At 36.6% G+C, this 23,477-nt stretch overlaps 1 protein-coding gene across 2 annotated transcripts in view; it reads left to right on the plus strand.

The window, feature by feature from the left end:
* Window positions 1-23,477, plus strand: part of CPED1 (cadherin like and PC-esterase domain containing 1) — a 317,314-nt gene that overhangs the window by 93,091 nt on the left and 200,746 nt on the right. For both annotated transcript variants that reach the window (XM_032761566.2, XM_032761567.2), the window contains 2 exons: window positions 16,502-16,634; window positions 18,617-18,785. In XM_032761566.2, the coding sequence (XP_032617457.1) occupies window positions 16,502-16,634; window positions 18,617-18,785 (302 nt within the window). The remainder of the gene's footprint in view (window positions 1-16,501; window positions 16,635-18,616; window positions 18,786-23,477) is intronic.

Consider the following 23,477-nt stretch of genomic DNA (forward strand, 5'->3'; position numbering starts at 1 on the left):
AACTTTCTCTTTTCTTCTGCATCACTTTTCATTAACATCATAGGGTTAGAGCAGCTGTGCAATCCCAGTGTTGATACTCATTTCACAAGCAAATGTGTTGCATTTGAGAAGGCCAACTTTTGCCCAAAAGGAGGTACTCTGATTTAGAAAAAATAGGCAAGTAAGTGCAACTTATGAGAAGGCCAACTTTTGCCCAAAAGGAGGTACTCTGATTTAGAAAAATAGGCAAGTAAGTGCAACTTAGAGATAGTCAACAAGCATAATTAGTACTCGCTTTTGGCTTGTTGTATAGATAATTATGGTGGGCTTTATAATTTATGCTGCAGGATTATTTTATAGATAAGTTACCCTAAAATAATAACAGGAGAGAACATTAATTTGTTGAACTTATCATATATCAAATACCGTGTCAGGCACTTTATACACTTCCTTCTTTCAGCCCTCTATAGCAGTTAATTCATCCACATTAGCTGAGAGGGCCTTTTCATGGCTCGTTTTGTCTCACCTGTTTCTGAGCATCTATGAGAATGTACGTATGTTCTCACACGAATTTTAACCCTAAAGGAAGGAATTTACAGTGATGGCGGAAATCAGGAATCCTATGGCCCAGGCTTACAGCAGCCTAATTCCAGTTCCACCTAGCTGCTAAATATAGTCATACAACTTTGGGAAAAGTCCTTAGCCCATTTGAGCTGCTTTTCTAGACTCATAAAATGGAAATAATTAAATTGACCATTCTTTTCTTCTAGAGTTATGAAAATGCTTTATAAAAGAATATTATGATCTATGAAAGTAATATATAAGAGATTATGTCTGTATTACTCTGGATATCCATGGATTGATTTGCAGAAAGCAATTGAATGAAGTTTTCTGTTTTCTACCTCAACATAAAGCTGTCACAATAACATATAATGTGCTTTTCTGAGGCATTCTGATTTAGAAAGAAATAGGCAAGTAAGTACAACTTAGAGGTTGAGTATAATAAAAAAACATAATTAGTACTTGTTTTTGGTTTGTTTTCTAGATAATTATGGTGGGCTTTATGATTTTATGCTGTAGGATTATTTTATAGATCGATTACCTTAAAATAATAGCAGGAGATGACATTAAATTTTTAACTTATATGTCAGACACTATGTCAGGCACTTTATACACTTCTGTCTTTAAACCATCTATAGGATAACCATCTGCAAGATAGATATGTTCATGCCTTTTTTAGATGAGTAAATGAAGCCTTCAAGAACCTCTGTGCTACACAGCTATAAAGCAGCATATCCATATTTAAAGTATTATGCTATAACTTTGTGATAAACTTGAACCACTATACTGTATTTTAAGTCTATCTTATAAATAAGAAAGGAGCTATTTAAAGAAAATTGTTTCAGCTAGGCCTAATGAGAAACTGAATTTACCTATTCTATTATTATTTATTATTCTTTCATCAGCTAAAATGATCCTTTAAATTTCTTATTTATAATAATATTTATGCATAAGCAGAAGTTAAGTGAATATGCTGAAGGCAGAAGACTGTCTTTCCCTTGCTTTGTCTTAGTGTTTGTATAGGGCATTCAACAGCAGATGGGAATGACCAGCTCTAGGAGAATCAGAAGCTCCAGTCCTCAGCTCTCACTGGCACTCTGCTTCTTGAGGGTCCTCCTTACCCTTTTCTGTTGCATCTTTCCTGATGTGCCTACTCCAGACTCAGCTCCTCAAACCATCTACAGCCTTTCTAGGTGGCGTAGAAAATTTACCAATGCAAATCTCACAGTGCAGTCTTATGCCTGGGATTCATGATGAGTCAGATGTGGGTGTAGCCACCAGCATTAGGTCTGGGCCTCCAGAACAATAGTGACCCCCTCCCGCATGGGGCACTTGGAAGGGCCAAGAATTAGTTGTCCTAGCTTTTTGAAGCTGTTCTTCTGGTCTTGGGAGGGTTTATGATAGTCTTTAGATCACTGATTGTGTTGCCAAACTGATTTGTATAGCGCCAATCTGGGAATGTTAATTATGAATGCGAGTAGAGCCAAGTTATGTTTTATGGGAAATATATGATTTCTGTGGAATTAATGGTTGTTGAAAATAGTTTTCAGAAAGAGTAATTGCTTTGACCTGATTGCACAGGTGCTGGAGGATGGCGGGGAGGTACAGATGGAGCCAGGCTGCGTATGTTTAAATCCTGTCCTGCCCACTTGACATCCCAGTGTCCTTGGGCAAGTTGTACCTTCTCTGTGCTTTGCTTTTCTTCCTTCTAAGTACTAACCAGGCCCAACCCTGTTTAACTTCCGAAATCAGATGAGATTGAGCACTTTCAGGGTGGTATGGGGCCGTAGTCTGTGCTTCAGCTTTCTGTCTACAATGTAGGGATGATCAGGACTCTGTCTCCTAGGGTTGCTGAAAGGACAGAATGAGTTAATACATTTCAAGTACTTGGAACAATGCACAGAGTGAACACCCCATAAATGTTGAGTATTATGATTTTTTTTTTCAATAAGTATCTCCTGAACTGTTAGTTTATAATTAGTAGCTACGACTTTAATCTAGTTTGGTGAGACTCATGTTTTTAAGACTCGCTAACCTGGAGATAGAACTTGGATTCTAAAATCATTACAAAAATATTTCTTTGCCTCTACCTACATTTGCTATTTTCAGGCTCCTTCCCCTTAACATCCTGTTACTAACCACTACTGAGTCATCATAAAGCAAGTCTCTCACTCCTATCAGACTCCAAATTCTCTTTTGAAAATAGATATATATTCATTGACACCTGGTTGATCCAGAATGAAATATCTATAACTCACCTATCCACATAATTTTGACAAACCGGTATAATACCCCAACTCTTTTATAAAGGAAAATTAAGGTGAAAGTAATTTATAATATAACAACCTGTATTTCGCCAGGCGCGGTGGCTCACGCTTGTAATCCCAGCACTTTGGGAGGCCGAGGCGGGCGGATCACAAGGTCAGGAGATCGAGACCACGGTGAAACCCCGTCTCTACTAAAAAATACAAAAATTTAGCCGGGCGCGGTGGCAGGCGCCTTTAGTCCCAGCTATTCGGAGGCTGAGGCAGGAGAATGGCGTGAACCCGGGAGGCGGAGCTTGCAGTGAGCCGAGATTGCGCCACTGCACTCCAGCCTGGGCGACAGAGCGAGACTCTGTCTCAAAAAACAAAAACAAAAACAAAAAAAAACCTGTATTTCAATGTGTAAATATTTATGCATGATGACACCATAGGGTGTAATGAAATAGTCAGATGCTTCCACTCATCTTTAGAATCACCGTGAATGTGACAGCTACAAATTCAAATTGCTGTGGTTGTATCGTAGAGGGCAACGAAGATTCCATAGGTCACATTGCTATTGGTGATGTGCCTTTCCAAAATGGAAACAACTCTGGAGAAAGTCACAAATAAAGCAAAGCTTAGTGTCCCCTTGCTTGGCCATGGAGTTTCATTTCTGCAAAATTCAGTGTGTAATAAAACTGATTAAAATGAGTAAAAGTGAGTTTATATGCAAAACCACATCAAGCTCTAGGTTCAAATAATTACCAACTGGCTTTTCATCCACATCAATATCCACTGAGACATTCAAAAGTGATGTGGGACAGGGGACAATGTGTTGTTGCGCAGCGTGATACTCAGCATAGTAGCAGCTGTTGTGGTATGAGAATGAATGCCTAACCATTTAAACAGATGTTAGACTTTATACCTTACCAGGGCATTCCAAAGAAATACCACATCTATCTTGCACAAGGCACAAATCTATTTGTGGCCTTTATCCATTAAATTTCAGTAGCATTGCTCATCATGGTGATGGCCCCAAATGCTCCCTTTGTCTCAGAGATCATTTCCTATGTATTCATAAGTACAATCCTCTCATACTTGTTACGGCTATTCACCGTTTACTCCACTTCTGCTGGAGTCCCCCATGGCCATCTGCTGCTGATGTACACCACTGCTCATGCCCACCAAAGGCACTCTGCCCCTGGGCTCCATGTGGCATCAGTCCTGCTGCTGCAACTGCCTGTGTCTGTGCTGAGGTACCATGTCCAGGGTTAGGGACACAGATTCATGCTGTATCTGCTTCTCCTCCTGCTGCTGCTGAAACTGAAACTGCTGGTGCACATCCCACTGTACCAGTCACTTTCCTGCCCAGGGCCTGTCATCCCTTTGGTTTTCCAAAGCCTGAATAAGTCAAAAATAAATTGGATTTTTTCACTTCAGTAGGCAAAATCCTTCTTCATTTTATTATTTTTTTCTATTGTATGTAATATTGTAGTCTCAACCTCTCACAGATGACTTGAAAAAAATGTTTTAGTATTGTTTTAGCTTTTGACCTAAACCCTGGAGTGGAAGTGGAGCCTGTGGAATACAAGAACAGCATACAAAAAGGTGCCTTTCTCTTTTGTCATCCTGGTATCCTTGGGCTTCTCTTGCCATCTACCTCTTTTCTCTTTAGGAGAGATTCCTTACTATTAAACCTCACGCACAGTTCTGCCAGTCAAGGCCAGACACAGTGGACTCCTTGTTGAACATGGATTAGTTTCACACTAAACTGCACTACACTGATAAATAATAACCGAATAGCATCTTGTCATCTCTCATTGATGATAGGGTTTAAAAGAACAACAACAAAAAATAGATGTATTTTCTACCATTTCCTATTTTGGGGGTTGTCGTGGTGTGTTTAGTACCCCTGGGTTTTAACAATGTCCCAGCTGAACCTGAAATATTTCTCCCGAACAGACTTTGGATACAGAGCTATATTTAACCTTCACATATAAAGCCATAACTATTTATACCCTTGTGATCCAAATATTGCAGAAGCAGGAAGGTTTACTTTGAATCTAAATACAGAATTGAGAAGAAAGGGAAGAAGACGACATGGTTGAGTAGAAAGGTTATGCTTAATCTGTCTTCTTCACTTCAGTATTTTGTAATGTTTCTGTTTCTACATTCCTTCCCTCAGTCCCGTGTAGGTCAGCCCAACAGCCAATTTTAGAACAGTTTTGTGTCATTTAAGGGAAAGAACTTTCAACTGTATTTGTAGCAGGCTATAAAAAGCAAAGATACCACCCACAAAATGATATCTAAATTTTTCCAATTACGTGATTTATTGGTAAATCTACACATTTGTTGTGCCAAGAGCAAAATGAGAAATGTGCCAGGTGTACTCAGAGTTTTTAATTAAGGAAACCTTACCTAATGGACAGATTTTAATAGGGTATTTTGTTCTTTAAAAGCCATTGAAACAACGTTTTAAGCCATTTGTCGATAAAAAGCCCTCAATTATGTAGAATATGGCTCATGAGGGAAAGTATACAAACTGGAAAGAAAACAAAAAAATTTGAGTCTTATGTTGATTTTGAAAATATCTAGTCAGAAACATGTGCCCAAATGTCAACTCAGGCTCCTGGGACTAGTAGATACTTCAATTTTTTAAAAGTGATTTAGGTTGGAAAAGCTAGATTCAGGGGATAGAAGAAAATGCTGAGTAAATGGCAACATTCTCCAAGAAAGTGGCAGTCACTGCAAGTTGGAAATGAGGTGAATGGTTTTGAAGCACAGTGCTGAAAACCTGAGTTGCAAATCATTTGATGGATAATGGTGGCCATGAGCTTTTGCCAGTTTTCACTCCAGATCCATGAAATTGAATGAACACTCTTGAGTTTACCCTCTCTCCTAGTAGAAACTTCATGCACTTTTGCTCTGAATCTGATTTTGCTTTACTACCAATGACCACCACTCTTCACTGGCTGGCCCCAGAGGCAAGGGAACCTAACCCCAGCCATGAGGGCTTGAGCCAGGCATAGCAGGGGACCTAGTTAGAAATGACCCCTCAGAAAGCTGAGCATTATGTTGTATTAAGCAAGTAAATAAATAAACAAATTAAAACAGTCAGTCCCCTCTCCACCCAATAACAACAGATCTGATTCCCAAAGTCTTGAATAGGAGTTGGAAATTTTAATATAGTTTTTTTTCTTTGGTGGGGGGAGGGAGAGTGCAAACAAAAAGGCAGCAAAGGGGGAATTAGGCATCCTCAATACACAATAAATTTTTTGCAAAATTCAGTTTTTATAACCCTCTTCTCCTACTAAGTAACTCCTTCTAGCTCACTAAAACACTATCATCCCACCCAATATCTCTCTTCATTGGTTTCTTTGTCTACTCTTCTCTCTCCAACAAACTGATATAGATTAATAAATCAGTTTATTATTTCCCATTACTTCAAACAACATAATAAAGACTTGTTTCCCAAATTAGCCTGTATCCTTCTTCCTTAGAGAGGGAAGGAAGAGGGGTATCTGTATTTTGACATTTTTTTTACTGTTATCCAATAATTTCCATTTTAACTTAAAGCTATCTTGAATTATCTCTGCTACTTACAATTCAAGCTTTTATTCAGCTTCCACTGTCTGGGTCTGCACAGCCAAAATATGACAAAGAGTTCAAGCTCAAGGATTCTTTCTTTTTCTTTTTCTTTTTTCTTTTTTTTTTTTTTTTTGACACAGTCTTTCTCAGTTGCCCAGGCTGGAATGCAGTGGCACAATCTTGGCTCACTGCAACCTCTGCCTCCGGGGTTCAAGCAATTCTCTGCCTCAGCCTCCCGAGTAGCTGGGATTACAGACGCCCGCCACCATGCCTGGCTAATTTTTTTTTTTTATTTTTAGTAGAGACAGGGTTTCACCATCTTGGCCAGGCTGATCTTGAACTCCTGACCTCGTGATCCACCTGCCTCAGCCTTCTAAAGTGCTGGGATTACAGGCATGAGCCACCGTGCCTGGCCTGAGCTCACAAGATTTTTAAAGCTAGGACTATACTTCCCTAATTTATTGAAAATGACTATGACATTATTAAGTGCTACAAAATTATTTTCTCTAAGATACTTAATATATTTGATAATAAATAGCAAGATATAAATGACTTCTTATCCATCATTCACCTATTCTTAGGCATTTAGCAGTTTAAAACAGGAAGTTCAAGTCTAGGATTGTTATACAGGGCCATGCAAGCAAGTGGTGTTAATTGAGACAAGGTGCTGATGTCAAAACCCTAAAGCCTGGGTTAGCGTATGTTAAATTTGTGAAAAATAATTCATACGTGTGTATATTCATATATATGGTAAAAGCATCTTGCCAGCACAAATGATAAGAGATGATTACAGAAAACTTGGAAGAATATCTTTATAGAAATAGTCATTTGAGGCCGGGCGCAGTGGCTCGTGCCTGTAATCCCAGCACTTTGGGAGGCCGAGGCAGGCAGATCACGATGTCAAGAGTTCAAGACCAGTCTGACCAACATAGTGAAACCCCATCTCTACTAAAAATATAAAAAATTAGCTGGTTGTGGTGGTGTGTGCCTGTAATTCCAGCTACTCGGGAGGCTGAGGCAGGAGAATCGTGTGAACCCGGAAGGCAGAGGTTGCAGTGAGCCGAGATCATCCCACTGCACTCCAGCCTGGGCGACAGTGCAAGACTCTGTCTCAAAAAAAAAAAAAAAGTAGTCATTTGAATGTAATGTCCTGGCTTAAATTCTACCTGGAAAAGAAACAGGTTAACTTCAAAAGTTAAAATCTAGACAAAAATAGGCAAAAAAAAAAAAAAATTTTTTTTTGAAAATGTAATCATCTCATTAACATCTTTAAAGACCAGCAATTATTTAGCACTTCAGATAGGAAGGCCCTTCCCCTCTTGGCTCAATTAATTGGATAATTCTTTACTCATATACAAGATATAAGATAGATGTACCTGGCTAATGATGGGGATAACTAGCTAAGGCTGAGAATTGAGACACCATTTCAGAAACTCTTCTCAGGTTCTGCCTGGCTTCTGACTCAGGCCCTTGGGTCCTCATCTATGAGGAGTGAACTCTTGTGTTATATGTCACTCAGCCAAACCTGAACCCCTCAGGTTCTAATCATATCACTGAGCAACTGGAGGGAAAGAACCTCAAGGCAAAATGGTTTAGTAATCCTATCGGAACATCTTCTCTGACATATTTCCATGTTCTTGACCTATTTCTGGCATTTGGAGCTCTAACCCTCATTCGATTTCATTGTGGCCATTGGCTCTTGCCTCTCCGTGGTCTATATTCTTACCTCCCTTTGGGAGTCAGATATTATAAAAATCTTGATATTTTAAATATGTACTCGGTTCACGTATAATATGTTTACTTTTAAATAACATAGAAATAGAGGTAAATTAACAGGAATATTGTGTACATTTTATCATACCAAAAATACCAGGCAAAAATTGAAGGTTAAATTTGCCTCTGAAGTTGCCATTAAGTAAAAGATATATTAACACATGGTTTCATTTAAATAGGAGCCATGACCCCTTGTGTTTGTGTGTTACATTTAAATTAGAATTGACTTTCACGTTCTAGTAAGTTATTATTCTGACTTAAATTATTTCAATAATATCTGATAGTTACTACAGAAAATATTCCTGAGAAAAAAGTTTACTATTAATAAAGTGATAAATTACTTTTCACAGTGGGTGGGTTTAGGCTGCCATTCTATTATCATATTTGTTTCACTCTATGTATTAATATTTTTTGGAGGGTGTGTTTTAAATTGTTATTAATGATACTCATTAATTTATACTAAATTATCCCCCTTTGGTCTTGTTGCAGTAGTCAAGCATTTTTCCTTTTTAAAAAAATGTCATTTCCCCTGGAAAATTCATGCAGAAAACCATCAAAGGAAAACTAAGCTGCCATAAAGTAATAAAACAATCTTTCATGCTGTTTGGTCATTGCAGCGAAATCACAGGGCAAGATAATTGAAGTAGTAGTCTAGACACAGCTTTTATAACTGGCAATAATGAGCAGAACTCAAGGTTCTTATGTGGTCGTGGTCAACACATAGAGCAGTCCATGGGGAAAATTATTTCTGTAGAATTGCACGACTTTGACACTTCCACTGAAAAAGACTAGAAAGAAGAACGTTCATGGCTTGCATTTACTGAGTGCTCCATAAGCATTTGATTGAGTGGTTAGCTGGTGGAAAGTTTATACAATGACTACCCCTTTAGAGTACATTGCTGTGTCATTGATCTGGTCATTTTTATGGGTCAAATTGTGTCTCCACTTCCACTGGGACATGGACTGCATTTCATTTCCTATAACGAAGTGAAAGTTACTGTTTTTCTGCCAAGAGTACTGTATAGAAATACCATGCTATTCATATTTGTGGTTTGATGTACACTGATATGATAACATCATATAAAAGATATTCTGAAACCATAGAGAATAAAATATTATTATCAAAGTCACACAAGTAGTAATACAATAATGTCAGATCTTGATAAATGAATTATGAGTTGCCTAGGTTAAGGCTAGAATTCTGCACTAATATACCTTTATGTGTTTGATGTATCCATTCTCTCAAAGATACTCTAGTCAATGCTATTTGCATAAAATAAAAGTAAAAATTTATTAAAGAATCGATGTGTTTAGGCCAGGCGTGTTTCACGGCTGTAATCCTAGCACTTTGGGAGGCAAAGGAGGGCAGATCTCCTGAGGTAAGGAGTTCAAGACCAGTCTGGCCAACATGGTGAAACCCCGTCTCTATTAAAAATACAAAAATAAACCAGGCACGGTGGCAGTTGCCTATAATCCCAGCTACTCAAGAGGCTGACACACAAGAATCGCTTGAACCCATAAGGCAGAGGTTGTAGTGAGCCGAGATCCTGCCACTGGCACTCCAGCCTGAGTGGCAGAGTGAGATTCTAAAAAAAAAAAAATAAAAATAAAAAGCATGGAATTGTTCAGAGTATACAGATCCCCAAATTATATTATTTAAGCTGAAGTGTAGGTCTGAAATAGTTCCTGGAGTTTTGCCTAGGTGTCATAAATCTGTTGACTATAAGCTATTTCTGTTTTAATTTGAGTTGGTTGCTTGAAAAGAAGTATGTCTCTGAACAAAATACAGAGGAAGAGACTTAAATACTACAGTAACTGAAAAAAAAAAATGCAGTAACTGACTCAGTCTTAGGTTTACTCAATCCATAGAAATCTAATACAGAATTCCTTTAAAGAAGTGAAACAGAACAAGAAATGAATTCCTTTCCTGGGATACTGCAATGCAAATTTGAGGAGGATCACTAAAAACACAGTGTGTCTTTACAGGCCATGTATAAGTAAAGATACTGTGTTTCATTTTGGTCTTGTTTTTAAGAGAGTAATGTCAAATACCAGATGTTAAAGAATGCCATAAGAGGATTCAATGGATTCGCTTTTATCTGATAGTGAGTAGTGGTGGGAACCTCTTAGTGTTATACTCAAAAGGAATAACATTGTAGCTACTCTTTGAAATTTCCGAAGTTAGAAACAAGATTTCTAGATTATTAAAAAATCTATATTAAACTACTATTTAATAGTAGTAACTGTGTAACACTTCTTGAGCACATAAGTCAAAGGCTGTGCAAAGCACTTTAAGGGAACTTCATATTTAATTCTGTCAGCATCCACATGAGGTAAGTTCTTATTATTATTACTATTCTTATTATTCTAATTTTCCAGATAAAGAGACTGAATTTTAAAAAGTAAGAAATTAACTCATGATTACACCTCTACAGGCATCTATTAATAAACAGGAATTCGTATTTTTAAAATAAATGTTATTTATAATATTATTTGTAAAATATTTTTGGCAAAATATTATTTAGCAACTATCTACAATGTGCTGGACAAATTAGATTATGCATCTTTATTGGTTTCCCCCACATCTTCTTGGGCCCAAGTTCAGGCAATTTGGTAAGACAAATGAATCCTAGGCCCCCAAATCCTTCTCTTTCTCAGCGTTCCTGTAAGGAGCAGTCTTCTTTTTGGCTGTCTGCTGGTGACATTCTCTCCTATGCTTTCCCATGCTCACTGTGGGTTCCAGGGGGCTTTGCTGATATTAGGCCTCTTGGCCTTAGATAGTTAATCTATGAGCTGTGGATCCCTTTCTGGGACTGCCTTGGTGCCATTGTTGCAACCTACTCTTGTGTACATAGTATTGTGCCCATCTAACACTACATTGTGGTAGCGAGAGAAAACCAATCCCCACCCATGTTATACACATTTCCTAGGTCTGAACAATAAGTTTGCATTGTACAAATCCAGTGAAGTTGCTCAGCAGTTGGCTTGTTTTCTCTTTTCATTTCTGCACATACATCTGGTTACTTGGGTAGGAAGAAGGTGGAGTTCACTTATTAAGTATAGATTTATCTGAGATCCTATATTAAGTGCCAGGGTGTGTTTGGTGCTTGGCACTAGTCACTCAGTAGAGAAAAAAAAAATTAGAATCTCTGCCGTCATGGAGCTTATAGTCTAGTGAACTGAGAATACCCTTAGATGCATTCAAAATAACCCTTCCCTTCTAACTTCCAATGGGTGATCAAGCTTGTAACCTTGACTCTACCTTGGGATATGTTTTCTCACCATTTTATACACTGCTTAAGAGGTGAAAGGGTGGTTGATGCTCCTCAAATAGTAGTTAGGGCGTAGGAGCTTGTTCAGCTAAAGCCTCTTCCCATGAGGCTTATTGAGCCTCACTCAAATGAAACGAGCTGGTTGACCCTGTGGAGCACTCACAATTACCAGAACATGAGAAATTAACAGGGGGACTGCATTTCAGCTCTGGTGCTGAGACCCTGGCCACTTATCTTCTCCATTAGGTCATTTATAGCACATATTTAAATCATAACTTTGTATCTAGGATCACAGAGATTGAAGATTGCAAAGGACCTTAGATACCATCTACTTATTCTTTTAGTCTACTTGCTGCTAGACTTTTTCATCATCATACAAAGAGAAAACATTCAGAGCTGAAGATTTTTGTTCTCTTCTAGCAACTGGCCCAACTTAGACTAGGCTTCTATTGTTTTCAAAGCATAAGCCAAACGCTCATTGAGTGATTTCAAGATCCCCCTTTTGCCATTTCTACCCACTGACATTCTAGCCACTGGAACTGTTTTTCACCGTAGTATGTTTAGTCACTCTTTCTTCCCCACCGTAGGCATCATGGTGAAGGAAAAAAAAATTAGGTTGAACATTATGAAATTGCTGATATTTGATCAACATTCAACAATTATTTTTACCTAACAAAAGGCAATTTTACGTGGCTCAACCTATGCTATCCCTTGCTGCCACATCTAAATGCTCTTATTTGAAATCAAAGCTAATATTGCTCCCTTTTTCTGTACACACACACAGACACACACACACACACACACACACACACACACACACACACAGTTGTTTGTTTCTCTAGGACATGTGGCTACTGAGAAGACTAGGGCCAAAACTTGTATTTACCAAGTACTGTGTAGAGTTTGTGCTGAATATTCTCTATTTGCCCCTCAGATTCACTCTACACACTTCTCCAGGGAGCTGCCCTCCACAGACTGCATCCACAGGGCATCCTTGTTCCCTGGCATCTAGCGAGAGATTGACAACAGGAGGAAATAATTTGGGAATATTTGTTGCCTGGCTACCTCCCGTCTGGACCCTGGCTTGGAAGTGGCTGTGTTCCTCTACCTGTAGCCATAGTCTTTCTTAATGGCCTTTCCTATAGCAATGCTTTTGCCTGGTTCTGGAAACTTCTCCTTCCTGGGCTAATAGTGGTAAAAGCTTCCCATTTCGTCGGCCCTGGGGAGCTCCTCTACCCCTTGTTGATTTTCCTGAACTACACCCATGTGTTCGTTAACAGTCCCTTCTTTAATAGTCTCATGGTTAATAGTCTCTTCAGTTACTCCTTTGACTCTGCTGTCTTCTGGGGCCCTGACTGATAGAGTGATTTCCTCGCTATGACTTCAGTTTGTGCATATATTAGTTTCTATTTGCTATATGTGAAAGTTCTGATGTTATATTTGCAGAGCTTTTATACCTGTAGGCTAAGTTCTAAGACTTATTAATGCCCTCAGGCAGGAGGAACGATTAATGCACTCATAAATGGTACTTATTTACACTTCTAATCTCAAAACTAATTGCTAATTATTAAGTAAGGCCTTTATCTTTATTGAAAATTTTAAAATAAGAAAATGCTGGCTAAATCTAGTTTTCTAAAATCAAAATGCAAGACAATATTCAAACATCTGTGAAATATAATTATACTTTTATTATTACTTCCCTATTAATTATTAGTTGTAAGGCAAAACATTAAATCAAATGCAATATAAATTTGGCATCTAATCTTTGCCAGTATAAGTGTTTTTTCAGTGTTTAATATTTGACTATGGTGTATATACTCATATGTCACATAGAAGGGAAAGAAGTAATCAAATAAAATATTTTTAATTCATTGGAATATGATTTTGTTCTCTAACCATAGATTGGCTTAACCCTCCAAAACAAGTTCATTGTTAGAACAAATATTTCAAATATTTCCTGAGCACTTATTTTAGTACTTATTTTAGTCAGTATAGTGTTCAGTGATATGGGTAGTTCAGAAGATTCATGGGATTTATGTTCTGGATTTTAGAAGGCTTCCTAACAATGTCACAAGCCTATTAATTGTTGGTTGACAAGAACCAAAATGAAAGCCCAGGTCTCCTGTTTCTGGTTTAATCATCATTTTCATAATACTTTTTCCGCATAAGCAGGCACTCAGTATCTAGCCAACCAGATATTAAAAGATATTGAAAAGCAGGTTTCATGCATCCCTAACAAATTGTTCACTTTTATTCTGGGTAAACTTTACTGACCATAAAGTTACAGGCTTCAGGGCTCTCTAAAATAAGCTAAGAGTAGCCAATAAATAAAAGTCCAGCACTATTCACCATATGGTATTTCACATTTTAATCTATTTTCCATTCAGTTTGCATATTATGGGGGCAGGAAAGCCCTAAAGAGTCATGCTAGGTATTCCATATTAAGTTACTTTAACATTTTTAACAAGTATATGTTAATGAACTAGGCTATTTGGAAGACTGTGTCATACAGCCTCATCACCCAAATCCCTTCCAAAAACAGAAGGTCGTTTGAGCATTGTTTGTAGGAGATTTCTAGGCTCTTTGAGTGTGTTGGTTGGGCCATGGAGAAGGGGAATGGAGTAATAAATGGATTAGACTGGACTGTTGAGAGAGCCCTTGAAGGCTATGCCAGATGAAAGATACAAGAAATAGTGCTCCAGACATACCTTTATCTGTTAAATGGTAGCCTAGGACACTGAAATGTTTACATGATTATTTATAAAATTCCATAAAATGCATTTGCAGCTTTTAAAGATATAAATGAAGCTTATATCTAAGTTCTGGCTATAATCAAGTTAAATGAGAATAATTTTAGAGGGGACTGCTAATTAGACTTTTTTCTTTCTTTTAGAATAACAAAAAGTAACTGCAAGCCTGGAATAATATAATAGGAAGCCTACAATTTATTGATATATGTATAAATATAAAAATAAAGGTAAAGTTATTTTGCTCAGTATTCATTTCCATTATCCGATCACAGTTTCAGAGATTCATGTGGAAATCTGACATAGTCTTGGCAATTCCTGTATTGGACCCCTTCAGTTTCATGTATGGCTCCACTTGAGCTAAACCAGAAAAAAGTGACATAAAATTGTTTATTCTTTTGACATGTTTTTTGACAACTTCCTCAAAACCATTGAGATACTATCTTGGCACAAAACTTAGTATGTCTAGCTTCTTTAATGTCAAGTGTGCTTGGGTTTGAAATCAATTCTATGCTTTTTGGCAGCAAGGTAAGAGGGAAATCAGAGTAAATTATACTTTTCTCATACTATACAAAAGAAGCCTCCAAATCAGCTCCTTGGAGAAACAAAACTTGTCCCAGTAATATACTCTGAAAACATAACTCTATTTAGTAAAATTTTAACTAAGAACACGTATTTTATTACTGCAAATTTAAAGGCTTACATAAACACTTCAACTTTTTAAAAGTTGTGATTCCCAAGAAAAGAAATTAACTTAATGGCTGTTCATTCATCACCTCCAAAACCAAAGCCATTTGAATATTTCCTTTATTATGATTTATTAGAACTTCACTAAAAGGGAAAACTTACAAATAAGTTATCATTTTTGGAGCAAGATCACTCTGTGCTAAATAATGAGATATGGGAATACATTGAACAGCTTGACTTCTGCTGACTTTTACTTAAGAGTGTGAAGTGTTTTAAGTTAGACTATGTTAGTATTGATGAAATGTGCACAAAGCGGAAAAATAATTTAAAGGCTTTGTTCTATTTTGAGAGCTAGATAAATTATATAATTAAAAAATAAAGCACTGTGACCTGGGATTAAGAAAAAAACTTCCAAATACTGTTGGAGAGAGTGGAAATTGGAGCAACCATTTTGGGAGGCAATCTGGTCTTGTCTAACAAATTTGCAGTGCATTTACCATTGACCTGGCAATTACACATACCAATACAAATCTGCCACTAGACAAACTTGTAAAAGTACACCAAAATAGATGTATAAGAGTATTCATTGCAGTACTTTTGAAATAGCAAAAGAAAAACATTACAAAAATAATGTAAATACACAACAATAAAGAATGGCTAAATCAAATGTATATTTATTTAATGAAGCACCCTAAGCTATTAAGAGGTATGTATGAAATTACTCCGAATATGCTGATATGGAAAGGATGCCAGGATGGGTTAGTAGGTATAAATAAGCCAGACATATATTATTATAACACCTCTTTTGAATAATTGAAAAAACAAACAGAAATACCTACATATATCGGTTCATGTAGATACATTGATATTTATATTAATTACATCGACTTTGATATTGAAGAAATATATGCATCTGACCCAATGTGCTTATTCAGATCTTACAAGTTAATATGTAAGCATTGGTTTTTGGTGGGAAGAGATTCTAGATAGAAGTGAATTGGAGGATGCTTTTTCTGCTTATTTGATTGCTTTCTGTAATATTTGATTTTTGTAATCATGTATATGCAATACCTTTATTTTTAAGCATGTCAATATGAGTGTTCTTAAGTAAACCATTATTATTGTTCTTTATTTTTATATACCTTAAAACCCAATAATTAATATTTTATAGGACAATAAAATCCTGTTGTTGAGATTCCCAAGGTCACGAAGCATAACAAACTTTAGTATATCAGCATTGTATTGTCAGGAAATCAGCTCAAGTTTTCTGTGTAATATTCTCATCACAAACAAAAGTCTGCTCTTGCAGCCACCACCCCCTCATTGAGAATGCATCCCTTAGCTTTGTAGGATAGATCAACTTGATGTTGGACAGTTAGAGACATTGTATCTACCTCCCCTTCTGAGCAAGAAAATGAAATCAATTATTACAATTGTTTTCCTCCTCTGTAGTAAGAGAACATATGGCAAACAAAGGCCTCTCTAAATATGCACTGGTACTTACTGGATCCAATTTTGATTCAGAATGGGGAGAAAAATGGTTGCATATTTCTCATGTACCCTGCAGTTTAATACAGCATACTCTATTTTCAAAGCAGTTCCAAAAAGAAACAATAAAATGACTGTCTTCTGCTCTCTTGAATCTTTTCAGAATTGCAACTTCCAGTGAGTCCCTCTGTGTGTTTGGATCAGGGAATACAATTAAAGCCGAGTACTTCGAGTCAGCTTTTGAAAACAGTGAAGCCACGTATGTGGAAACCAGGGGACTGGAGACGTGAACAGCTGTAAGCTAATCATTTTGAATTGTTATAGCCAGCATGCATTGTAGGAGACAGCTAACAAGAGAAAAGCGCAGAACAGAAATGGGGGGTTCACATGTGTGAATTATTAGTTTCTCTTACATAAATTTTCAGCTCTCCTTTTTAAATAAAGAATGTCATCATTGAGTTTCTTCTACATTAATTCAAACCTGTCCTCCCAGAAAATAAACATTTGGGTAAATTGGACTCTTATCTAATAAGTTACATTAAAGGAAATTGAATTTCAAACCTTGACAATGCAAACCATAAAATTTTAACTTCCATTTTATACTCAAATGACTTTGCCTTAGACTGTGAATATGGCTGGATGTATTTTTTTCTGCTATTTTTTTTTTATGGCTCTTAGCATCTAAGAAAGCATCTGCTGTGTATCAAGTTATCCAAGTTTCCTCCCGGGAAAGGATTTTATAATGTAGATAAATTATAGTTAAAAATTAAGAGGTTTTAATTATCTTATCCAAGACACAAATAAGTTTGCCTCATCTAATTTTATAATTATTAAGTAGTATTTAAACAGTTAATAGTATTTATTGAAGAATCGTATGCATATTGCACCAACCTAGAATTTTAAAGTTTAAAGTAGGCCAGGCTCATGCCTGGAATCCCAGTGCTTTGGGAGGTCAAGGCAGGAGGATTACTTAAGCCCAGGAGTTCAATACCAGCCTGAGCAACATAGTGAGAATCCGTCTATGCAAAAAATAGAAAAATTAGCCAGGCACAGTGGTGCGTGCCTGTAGTCTCAGCTACTCTGGAGGCTGAGGCAGGAGAACCAATTGAGCCCTTGAAGTGGAGGCTGCAGTGAGCTGTGATTGCACCACTTCACTCCAGCCTGAGTGACAGCAAGACCTTGTCTCAAATATATATATATATATATAAAGCACAATCCTTTCATTGATCAAACTTAGATATTTAACATTTAGAATTATGATGTAGAAAAGCAAATATACATTTTGGTATCATTTATGATGAAAGCATATTTGTTTCATTACAAAATATTAAACTGGTGTTACTTTTCCTTTGTAGCCTGAAGTGTTTTTTTTTATTTTTTTTATTTTTTAATATGTCATCCCTTAAGTTAACTCTTCATTATCTGGGAGTAGGGACATTAGGTAAGATTGAACTAGTGGGGAAAGTATTTTTGCATATTCTTGGTGACCTGTCCACTATTTAAAAACGTAACGTGTTTTTCCAGAGAAGAAAAAATAGAGCAAAGGTAGGCAGAGGTAGACGCTTTTAGAAAGTTTCACCCAAACTGTAATTTATATCACTTTTGTTGCAGTGGTACCATGCATCTGAGGTCATGGGTAACGTGACTAATTTATATATTTATTTTTTGAATTCAACTTTATTCTACATACTACCTTTCCACCTTTTTATTTAATTTGATTAATTAATTAATTTATTTGAGACAAAGTCTCACTCTGTTGCCCAAGCTGAAGTGCAGTGATGCAATCTCGGCTCACTGCAACCTCCGCCTCCCAGGTTCAAGTGATTCTCCTGCCTCAGCCTCCCAAGTAGCTGGGACTACAGGCCCATGCCACCATGCTCGGCTAATTTTTGTATTTTTAGTAGAGACGGGGTTTCACTATGTTGGCCAGGCTGGTCTCGAACTCCTGAGCTCATCATCCCCCCTCGTCTTGGCCTCCCAAAGTGCCGGGATTATAGGCATAAGCCACTATGCTCAGCCACCTTTCTTACTTTTTAAAAATACTTCGATTAAATCTGCCAGAGTGGGAAACTATTACCAATTTGACTCCTCTCTGTACCTCTCCACCACCTGGTGGTGATGCTAATAAGCAATTGAAATTGTTCAAGGAAACCCACACACTGAAGGCGGGCGTCCTATGAAGGATAGAAGCAGTTTACAAAGCTTGTAGGTAATTTACAAATTATATACTCAACCCTACATTATGGAATGCTAACTATGTTGTTTTATTTTTTTTTAGGAATGAAACGACAGTCCTTGCTCCACATGAAACAATCTTTCGAGCTGAAGATCTATCTGTGATTCTTAAAGCGTATGTGTTGGTGACATCCTTAACCCCTTTGCGTGCATTCATTCATTCAACTGGCACAGTTTGGAACCCACCAAAGAAAAAACGCTTCACTATCAAGGTAAGCTCTCGGTTGAAGCTATTATTTCACGTAAGTACACTGAAGTAAAATAAAGTGAGTTAGCTGCCATTTTCCCACTTTTATGGTTATCAAATCCCATTGAATAAAGATCACATCTTTTTTATTGCTGCAAGAAAAGATTTTCACTTAATAGGTGCAGGTTTAAAAAGGAACTGGAAGCAGCTTAATTCACTAGGGATCACAAAGGCTACATTCTTTTTTCTCAATTCATCATGATAGTTCAATTCTTTGATCTACTTATTACAGAACTAGTTCACAGCTATACTGTTTTTCTTAATTTTTCACTTATTCGAGAAAAATATAGTCAAGGCAACAAATGAAAATACAATTTTGCCTTTGTGCTTTTTGCTTCACCCTTAGGAAGCATAATGCTAGTTGATTACACCAGTCAATATAGAATATTTGCTGAGTGAAAAATAAAGCTCTCAAGTGTGCCTAATATAGCAAGCTATGACATAAAGGATAATAAGGAAGATTTCAGGGAAGATCTTAATAATAATCCCCAAAAGTTTAGTAAGTTATAAAAGGTAGCTCAGGTCAATTTGGCTGAAAATGAGATCTAGTGACAATATGTTTGATAGATTTTAAAGAAATTTTGATTTTACAGTATTTTATTCTGTGTATCACAAAGAGGAAATAGAAAGAAACTGAAAGAATGCATAGGGTCTCATAGTTTCAACAGATTAAAAAATGACTGAACTTGATTTTTTTCAGAATTTACCTTCATAAATTGAATTTTGAATTTTGGAAAATCTTCTACCTCAAGGAGAAGGCATGAGCAAATTGTTAGAATTCATTTCTGCCGTCTTATTTTTTTATTTTGTATGCTTTCTTTTTCTCCTCTTAAACTTCGCTTTTTCACTGAAAAGCTTAAATATTCTTCTGTAAGTTTAAAAGTTGTGCATTCTTTACATATATAACACACAGTGCTCACTGTTAATTTAAAACATGTACTCATGTTTATGTTTTCCTATGATTTCTTAGACTTTTCAATATCTCTATCTGCTTCCCAGCCTTGCCTTCTCAAGACTCTTTTGGTCTCTGTACCACGTCCCCAAATCCCATTATCACAATGTAGATTTTTAGTTTTAGTTGAAATAATCACTTGTTCCTTTTTTTGGTCTTTTTTCCCTCAAAAACAAAACAAAACTTTATCAAGACACTTACCGACCTTACTTCCCCACATTGTTTACAATGCCCTCCTGGATTTCTTTCTTTTATTATTTGAGTGTTGCCAGTTTGGGTCTGATGTCTTTAATCTTTAATTCCAACAATTTATTTTCATGATTTCTTGAAATATTTTTGCTCACTGTTTTTATTCTTCCTTCTTCTGTTGACTAGATTTGATCCTTCCATTTCTATTTGTATTATTTGGCTTTTCTTATCTGCTTTCTGGAAGCATTTCTGTTTTCTAAGACAGTGCTTCAATCTTATCTTTCGAATCATACAATCTGTGTCAGTCCATTTTGGCATTGCTATAAAGGAACACCTGAGGCTGGGAAATGTATAAAGAAAAATGTTTATTTAGTTCATGGTTCTGCAGGCTGTACAAGCATGGAACCAGCATCTGCTTGGTTTCTGGTGAGGCCTCAAGAAGCTTCCACTTATGGTGGAAGGCAAAGTGGGAGCAGGCATGTCACATAGTGAGAGAGGGAGCAAGAGAGATGCCAGGCTCTTAAACCAAGCTCTCCTGTGAACTAATAGAGGGAGAACTCACCACAGGGAAGGCACCAAGCCATTCATGAATGATCCGCACCTTCAACCCAAATACCTCCCAGCAGGCCCCACCTCCAGTATTGGGGATCATATTTCAACATGAGATTTGGAGGGGGCAAATATCCAAATTATATAAAAATCCTTCTTACACTATAGCTTTGCTGCTATCTCATCCGTTGTTTCTTGTATTTCAGTTATTTAATGCTGCATGTATAACTTAAATGCTCATGCCCCTTCACTTAAAAACTATGTATATTTTTATTTACTTCTAATATTTTTTACCGTATTTCCTTTGTTCTTTTTAATGACTTCTTTTTCACATTTTGTTACTATCTTCCATTATTTCCTTGAGTATATTGCTGGCATGCTTATTTTAAATTCCTCGTCTATCAGTTTTGGTGGCATGATATATATTGTTCAGTTTGTTGCCTTTCTTTTGAAGTAGCTGTATTTTTTGTGCATTCTCTATTTTGTCCTTTGAGCTTAAGTCCTCCTGCAGACATTACTTATTCCAGCTAGTATGATGTTTGGGGAAGGTCAGTCCTTTCAGGTGAATCCAAGGAGAAGGGAGAGAATGTGCTCCAAACATGAAGAAACCACTTTTGGTCACTTCCCTTTGTAGCCAGGTAACTTCCCTGGTCAGAATTTCACCCCCTAAACTCTCTTAGGCATAAAAGCACTGAGAGGAAGCACACCTTCCTCCATTATACGTCATCAAGCCTGAAGGTTGACAGACAGTAGGGTGGAGGAGTGAATGCCACATGTGACCAGTAACTCCATACATTTTTTCCTCCTTTCTCCCAAGTAATTCAGCAATCTGAATCCTGGGCCTGGGCTTAGTGTCCTTAACAAGGAAGGAACAACCAATGATTGTCCTACAGGAAGACAGGGGAGAGTTAGGAGGAAAACGAAAATATTTTCCTTCAGCCTGTCATCTCAAGTAGCCTCCAACAACTCCCCTCCCCCAACTCCACTTATCCCTGACCATGGCTACCACTGGTCAGACCAGTTCACAATAGCTCTAGAATCCCTTTCAGAGAGGTATTTGTTATTTGTTCTTTGTTATCAAATTCTTGCTTCGTTCTCATTTCACCTGGGCTAGTGAATCATCTTAACAGGAAACTGAAGCTCTTAGGTATTTTAAATAAATTTTAAAGTATTTTTCCTCTTTTTACATAAGTGCGGCTCCCCGTACCCTGATACAAATAACAGGCTAATTTTTATGATAGTTTTTATTTATGTATTTCCTGAAAATTAATCATGAAAAAAGAAATTTCCTTGTGATCTGGTTTTCTTTAGATTTTCATGCTTTATTCACTATTTCTTATTCATATTTTTGTCTTTTTCTGTGAGACAGATGCAAGCTGCAGTTGTAGCACAGGAAAGCAGGCAGTTCTTGTCATTTTCATCCTCTCCTTGGGATTTATCTTTTCAAGATCTTGCCTGATTATTCTGAACAATACTGTTATCTCCTCTCAGAGGGAGGTAGTGCAGCTTCCTGGGTCAATGTGGAGAAAGCAATTGTTTCCTTACTAGTTCAAAGTTAGGCTTGATAATACAGATAAGTTTCAGAAAACAAGAGGATATTTATTTACCCTTCAACTGATGTACTTGTTATTTCAGTTAAAACAAATAGATTATAACTCATCTGTTGAATTACTTAACCATCCTCAGAAATACTGCTTTCTCCTGGTATTTTTAGATGTGAAAAAATACACAGAAACTTCTCACTGCCAATGTGGAGGACAAAACCAAAACCCACTTTAAAAACTACCCACGCTATACCAGCATGTTATTAAACACTGTTCTTAAATTCCACAAAACACAATTTTGTGTGTGTGTGTGTGTGTGCATGTGTGTGTGTACTGAGTCCTGAATTCAAAGCCCAAATGACTTGGTTAAATGAGTAGTGATTTATGTACTGTGTGATGAGGCAAGCCCACTAAACTAGTTATCAGTGAACATTTATAGAACATTCTGGCAGCTAAAGAAGGTACGAAGGCAATAACAGATATAACTATGAGCTCATTTATTTCCAATTGGGTCTTCTGCTGAGATACTTTATCTGTTAAAGCTTTGGAGAGAGTAAAAAAATATCAAGAAATGCAAATTTGAGGAATAATGGAAAATAGAAGCTTTGTAAACTATTTTTAATGCCCTTCTACAGAATAAAATACTTAAAAATTTAAGTGTTAGATGTTTCCTAAGGATGTTCAAACCTAAAAGCAGAGGAAGTTGTGAAAGGGAAAAAAATTGCAAATGTAATATTTGCTTACTATACCATTTGATCTGATTTTAAATCAACTCTATTTGTTGTTGTTAAGATAATATCATTTACTTGATGAGTATAATAAATCCAATTTTAAGAAATATTTTATTTAAAAATGTCTTCCCTTAAAAAGCTCTCTACTTAATTATAAAACACTTAAGTTTGTATCTATAAATTCACGAGTAAAACTCTTTCACAAATATTCTAACTATAACTTTTGGTTAAATGCGTCTATGTCTGTCTTAAAACACAGGTCATATAGATTAACTGCAAGAAATGTCATAAATTTAAATTTGGTTCTTAGAGCAAAAAGTCACAAGTCATCCCTTCATCCATTGTAAATCACAAAATAAGTTACCCAACAGAGAGGCAACTGTAGTATCTGTAACTTTTTATGATGTCTGAAGATTCTTTATACTTCTGACCATAGTTGACTGACTGTTTTTATGAAAATGTATTGCTAAAGAGATTTGTGACTTCTGGCAGAAAAGCTTGTCCAAAGCCTTGTTTTGTCCAGTCAAGACATAAATTAAATTAATTCATTGTTTGATCAGCCATCCCATATTTGAAGATGTTAGATTTGTTGCTATTCCATATTTGAAGATGTTAGATTTATTGCTATTCCATATTTGACATCAGATATAAAGTTATATGAAGATGATTCCTTGCATATAATCAGCTCCCTA

Source organism: Hylobates moloch, unplaced genomic scaffold (genome assembly GCF_009828535.3).
Source record: "Hylobates moloch isolate HMO894 unplaced genomic scaffold, HMol_V3 SCAFFOLD_1, whole genome shotgun sequence".
Taxonomy (NCBI): Eukaryota; Metazoa; Chordata; class Mammalia; order Primates; family Hylobatidae; genus Hylobates; species Hylobates moloch.